At 51.9% G+C, this 5,904-nt stretch overlaps 2 protein-coding genes across 2 annotated transcripts; both read left to right on the top strand.

Annotated features, from left to right (window-relative positions):
- Nucleotides 1-1,021: 1,021 nt before the first annotated feature.
- GNI_181040 (hypothetical protein) lies at nucleotides 1,022-1,744 on the top strand (the record flags this gene model as incomplete). Its single annotated transcript, XM_011135208.1, has 1 exon — nucleotides 1,022-1,744. The coding sequence occupies one exon, from the start codon at nucleotides 1,022-1,024 to the stop codon at nucleotides 1,742-1,744; it is 723 nt and encodes a 240-aa protein (XP_011133510.1).
- Nucleotides 1,745-3,571: 1,827 nt separating this feature from the next.
- Nucleotides 3,572-4,369, top strand: GNI_181050 (hypothetical protein; the record flags this gene model as incomplete). The annotated part of the gene is made up of 1 exon (XM_011135209.1): nucleotides 3,572-4,369. The coding sequence occupies one exon, from the start codon at nucleotides 3,572-3,574 to the stop codon at nucleotides 4,367-4,369; it is 798 nt and encodes a 265-aa protein (XP_011133511.1).
- Between the last annotated feature and the right edge of the window lie 1,535 nt (nucleotides 4,370-5,904).

Here is a 5,904-nt window from a genome sequence, read left to right on the forward strand (position 1 = left end):
TCCGAGAGTCTTGGGCACTCTCTTCGTCATCAGTGGGGCTCCCCCCTGGCATGCGGCCGGCTGCACAAGTCCACGCCGGATTCTCTGACACTCGCAACACTCTTGGGGCCGGTCAGTCCCTCAGGAACTCGCTACGCGGCAGCAAGCAGTAGACTTGACCCCACTCACTCCGTCGCAGCCTGGCCTAATACCGACTCATCTCCCAGGGGAGCATTCGGCATCCTTCCCCGGGGGGCTTTCACGCCATCCCGCTTGCCTGACGGACTTCAACCGCTATTCTCTCACCGGTGAGTGTGGGCTCCTCGCCGTACCAACGTCCGCCAATTCGCATGGGCCTCTCTTCGGCCCGACTCGTTTCGTTGCCTCCCACGGCGTACCGGTGCTCGCGGCCCTCCTCCGTGAGGCCAGCTTCGGGTAGCACTGCTCCGTAACTTCAGACAACCCGACGGGCCCCTGCCCATACCACCAGCTGAGTTGAATTCGGGTTTGCGGGCTGAATGGGCTACGAGTTCGTAAAAAGTCCCTCAACCCATAAAAAGCTGACGGCAGGGCCGGTCGGACCCCAATTTCATCTCAGGGACTGAGACACGACGGGTGTAACTGAGCTGTCGTCTTTGGCCTTTCTGATGCGGCACCCAGCTCACCACGCGGGGTGGGCTCAATATCGGGGTTTTGGTGTGTCAAAATGTAGTGGGGACATTGGGGGTGCCCTTTGAAGCACACACGGACGGCAGAACAGAGTCCAGGGGCGACTATGTGCCTCGACAGCTAAACTTCGGCCGGCGCACTTGCCAGCATTTGTCACCCAAAAAGCGGCCTTTTAGTTGAAGTAGCGTTTTTGGGGACGAGGAAAGGCGGTTGCCGTTTTTTTCTTCTTCTCGATCACTCGTTTCAGATGAAAGGAGTTTGCTCGACGGAGCCACGTCGAGAGGGATCGGTGGCGGCCTTGGCCGCGATTCTGGACCCTGAAGGTAACTTCTGTGGCACTGGTGGTTGCTCATTTGTGGCTGCCAATGTGTCTATGAAAATTAGGCAGGAGAGGCTGAACGCATTCATCAAGCCATTTATACCCAGTGGCATGATGTCGGAAACTTTCAAGGTAGTGGTAGCGGTGCCTGAGGGTAGCCAAAGCGTGATTGTACCCACAAAAATTAATAGCTTACAACTAGCGATCAAGTCGCGAAAAAATCAGCGCAAGTCCGCTGCGTCTTTGAGTCAATTTGTTCGCATTCTAGCTTGCACCGTTATAAACACACATACTCCCACGCCAATAAAGACATACGGGAGGGATCGTGTGTTGCAACTAGAAGAGGAGATCGTGAAAAGAATGGCAGGTGAGTTCTATCCGAAAATTGTGGAATATGAGAATGCTTTGTCCGAACAAGAACGAGGGCTTATGTTGACTTCGGAACGAGGGGACATTCGCGTCTCGGGACTCCTGGACATCAAGGAGAGCGAGCTCGAAAGCTATCTCACGTCCTCCCCGAAGATAGGCAACGAGAAAGCAGCAATTCGGGAAGATGCAAAGGTGAAGCACCCAGAACTCGATGCTCTAGATGGGCTGTCAGCAGATGAGCTGGCAACAAATGAACCGAAGGGTGCGCCTAGCGCTGAAGTGTATGACGATGAAGTGTATGACGACGACATATCCGATGCCGGGAACGAGAAGGAGCCGAAGAAAGAGGATAACTTTGAGAAAGAGAAGAACACAGAAGCGTGCAGCCCACAAGAAAGAAAGGGCTGAGCAAACGCGGCAACGTTTTTTTTGTCAACAAGTCGCCCTTTGTCCCAGTGGCTTAAGAGGGTCTTGCGTGACCGGACGGACGTAGGGCTCACGGGTGCACCATTTTGCTCGCCGTTTTTTCGACTAGAGAGAAGTGGAATCTTGCTTCGTTTGTTTCGTCCCGACTGTCTCGGTTGGGGGATTCGGTCTTCATCGTCGGGCCTGTTGGGTGATGCACGTTAGATACTTCTTGGCGAAGTTGCGGGCGTCATCATTTCACCAGAAGTACTTCGCTAATCGATTGTATAACCTTGATGTTCCCCGACGTTGGAGAAGTGGAAGTAGAAGAGCGGCGCAACGTGTCAGGTACGAGGTTGCCTATTCTGTAGAGCATACTGACGAAAATGTTGTCGCTCGCCGTTGACGTAGTCGTCGCGCGAGGGGAACGTTTCTTCAGGTGTGAGCATATACGGGAGCATGTCGGCGTGCGAGGCGAGGACACATCGAGCGTCGATGTCCTCATCCAGTTTGCTAAACTGCATGCTCCTGGTGAAGATGTCTACGTGTTCTTGGTCCCGGCCGGCGGGGCCACATTGAACTGGAATTCTTGGAGGAACATCGGCCAGCGTGCGAGTTCTCGGTGTTCCAGAGAGGCTTTAATGCTGACGGACGTTACATCAGAAACGGAGGGTTGCTGCTGCCTGCTGCGTAGACCGGCCAAGGGTACCGTCGGTAGTCCGGAGAACGGCCGGCACAATGACGGTTGGAATGGTGTGAGTAGATGTCCGACGCCCAAGTATTCGAACTCGGACAGGCCGAAGTGGCCTTTACCGATGTTGTGGAATACCCACGGTCTCACAGCCTCTGGACTACCCCCAAAGTTGCTCACGAGTGACGGTCATGAATCACCGTAAATAATCAATGCACCTGTTTCCACAGAGGAAAGATTCGGGAAAAAATGGCTGATCATCCTTGGTCGCTTAGATGGGGCAACAAGCAGTCAAGGAGATTCTCGGGGTTAAAGGGATTCTCGGGGTTAAAGGACAGGCAGAATACCTGGGGGAGAAGCTTAATGGATGACAACGCCATCCATAGTTTGCAGTGCATGGGTCCCGCGCATCGGTAGTATTCCGTTGCTTGTTCTGTTGCACGTCCTCAGCTAATAAGCCTCGTACGCTTCGTCAAGTTCGAATGCCACCAGTGCATCCCCAAGGAGGGTGTTGCCCAGGGTTGAGTGTTCGGGATCCTGATCAGTGGCCTTTCCCTGGACGGCGCCTAACTACTGAATTGCGGGAAGAATCCGATACTCCGAGACAGCACGAAATCCATCCGGGAAGAAATTAAGGTGATCTTCTCAGGACTGAGCCGGCTGATGATGAAATACCGGCTGCCGACGATGACGAGTCTAGACGTGCTCTCTCGACCCATCCACCTGTGTTTCGGTGCTCACCGTGCAGCACGCCACCCTGAAGTTCCTTTGACAATTGACATTTGGTGACTGACTGTCATCAGCAGTGGCTTCAAGGGGTTCTCCGGGTGCAAGTATTTCTCGGGAGTTTGCCCAGTCGTACTTGTCGAATCGTACTTAACGTATTTTTTTTTGGAGCGGACATTGGATTTGTGCTCGTCCTCGGTAAAAGATTATTTCTGATTAGGTTGAGAAGCCATCACTGGCCGTAGAAAGACTGTCGTAGACCGCCCGGTTGGGTGGCGTTCATCGTTAAAGATGAGAGGGGGGCTGTTTTCCCCGATGGTTGTTTTTTTGGGATCTGGCTCTCTCTCTCTCTTCGCCGTGAGACAAGACAGTCTTTTTTTTTTCTCAGACCACCCTCCCGCCAAATTGAGTACATGAAAGGAATTTGCTCGACGGAGTCGAGTGGCGCCCAATTGGCGGCGACATTTGCCGCGATTTTGGACTCTCAAGGCAACTTCTGTGGCACAAGTGGTTGTTCGTTTATGACCGTCAATATGTCTATGGCAGTTAGGCCGAAGAAGCTCGATCCCCGCACCACGTCAGCGGTGACTAAAGCCGCGGAGCTGACGTGTAAAAACTTCAAGGTAGTAATATCATTGCCGAAAGGTAGCGAGTACGTCACTATACCCGACGGAATTAACAGCCTGCAGCTATCAGCCAAGTCACGGACAAATCGGCAACGGTCCGCTGCATCGTTGTACCAATTTGTTCATATTCTGACTGATGTCATTCTACGAAAGCACCCATCAAAAAATCAGACGAAAGCAGTTGATGGGCGAACAACACTGGAAGACCAGATCGTTAGGAAGATTGCAGGTGAGTTTTATCCGAAGATCGCCGAGTACGAGGCTACTTTGACCGAGAAAGAACAAGATGATATGCTCGATTTGAAGCGAGTCTTTAAAATATCTGAACCGGCACACATCCTGAATAGTGAGCTCGAAAGCTTTCTCACATTCCCGCCGAATTCCAAAGAGGCAAAAGAGAGAGACAGCAAGATAGCAATCCCAGAAGACATGGCAGTGGACCCATCAGGACTTCCCTCAACTGCCGATACGCCGGGGGGTTCGCTTGGCACCGAAAACACTGGGGACGAGAAGTTCAGGAGGATGGCTAATACAGTACTGGAGATGCTAAAGAGTCCAACCATGAGGAAGAAGATAAGCCCCTGAAAGATAAGAAGAAAAAGCCAAGAATGAGGAAGAAAATAAGCTCCTGAAAAAGAAGAAGAATGACCGACCGACCCTGTTAGTGACTGAAACACGTCTGCTAGAATCATAAGGGGTCGTTGGTCAGACAGAGCAACTAACCGCACGTGTTCGGGTACAGCAAACCATGAGATTCACGATTTGTTGTGTATGTGGTCAGCCCGCTATGTTCGAGCTGATCCAGTAGAAGCTCTGCGTAGTGAGTGACCACACGCCCTGACTAGTCCAACGACCTGCCTGCCTGACCGACTTGTATTTTTTTACCAACTTACTCCGCAGCTAAACTTTTACAACTAGCAAACTTTGATGTGTAAGATGTAATGGTGAGCGTAAGTTGTCACAAATTGACGCGCGTGCTCGACGGTCGACGCCGCCCACTGTTGGCCTTTTAGGGTCACGTTTGTGAAAAGATTGTCGCATGTTCGATGTCCCGTCATATCCGGGCCGGAAGGCTATCAAAGTTGAGTCAGTCCGGTCATAGAGGTTTGGCGACCTTGCTGTAGCCATAGTGCTTTCGTTGTGGGACGGGACATAACAACCTTTTTTGGTGATGGATCTCCTAAGTCGCGTACATGACCCCCAGCGCACGCTGCGACGTGGTGGATTGAGTTTGCTAGCTCAATGAGGTGCCAAAAGGGAACGTGAGATGGAATTGCGGTCCGACCGGCCCTGCCGTTAGCTTTTTATGGGTTGAGGGACTTTTTACGAACTCGTAATCTATTCAGCCCGCAAACCCGAATTCAACTCAGTTCTCAACGACTGAGACTTCCTAGCAGCTTAGCTCAATGAACGCCACGATGTCAGCCAATTACTTACTCTCCTCCATCTAGAGCCGAAATTGCTTCTGTGCCTCCCTTATGTCTACAGCAACTCACCTGAACCTCTTGTAGTAGTGGTTACCGGACCAGGCTCCTCAGCCGTTATGCCGGGCGAGTAAAATGAAAACTGTATAGGATGACTGACCGTAGCTTATCGCGACCGGGGAACCAAATCCGAAGCATCGCACGCACGTCCATCCATCCGCATCCCATAAGCCAGTCCATCACCTGTGCTGTTGAGTCGTGAAGGAGATGACCGTAAAGGAGATGACCGTAAAGGAGAGGTTCGTGTTCAGCACTCGTTACGCCAGTTCCCGAAGAAGCTCCCTCAAACAAAGGCAGAAGACTCCGTACTGGTAGACGAAGGCCGCGTACATCTTGCCGATCTTAGACCCAAAGTGCTAGGACGGCGATTATTCTTTGCCCAATATCATGCCGCCAATATCATGCCGCCAATATCATGCCCGTGGTGACGGCGTTGCGTTTTCATTCTGGGATATCAAACTGAGAGGGTATGTGTGAGTACGAATAACGAAGAGTGTTAACTGATTTTTACTTATACCAATCCGACTTAACTCCACACGGCCGGCTTCCCCTCTATCAGCTGCACATCAGTATGCCAATATAGCGGGACCAACCGGACCACACCGCTTCTACGTCGTCCTTCTACCCGTTTCGAAC

The sequence above is a fragment of the Gregarina niphandrodes genome (genome assembly GCF_000223845.1).
Source record: "Gregarina niphandrodes unplaced genomic scaffold scaffold00069, whole genome shotgun sequence".
NCBI classification, from domain to species: domain Eukaryota; phylum Apicomplexa; class Conoidasida; order Eugregarinorida; family Gregarinidae; genus Gregarina; species Gregarina niphandrodes.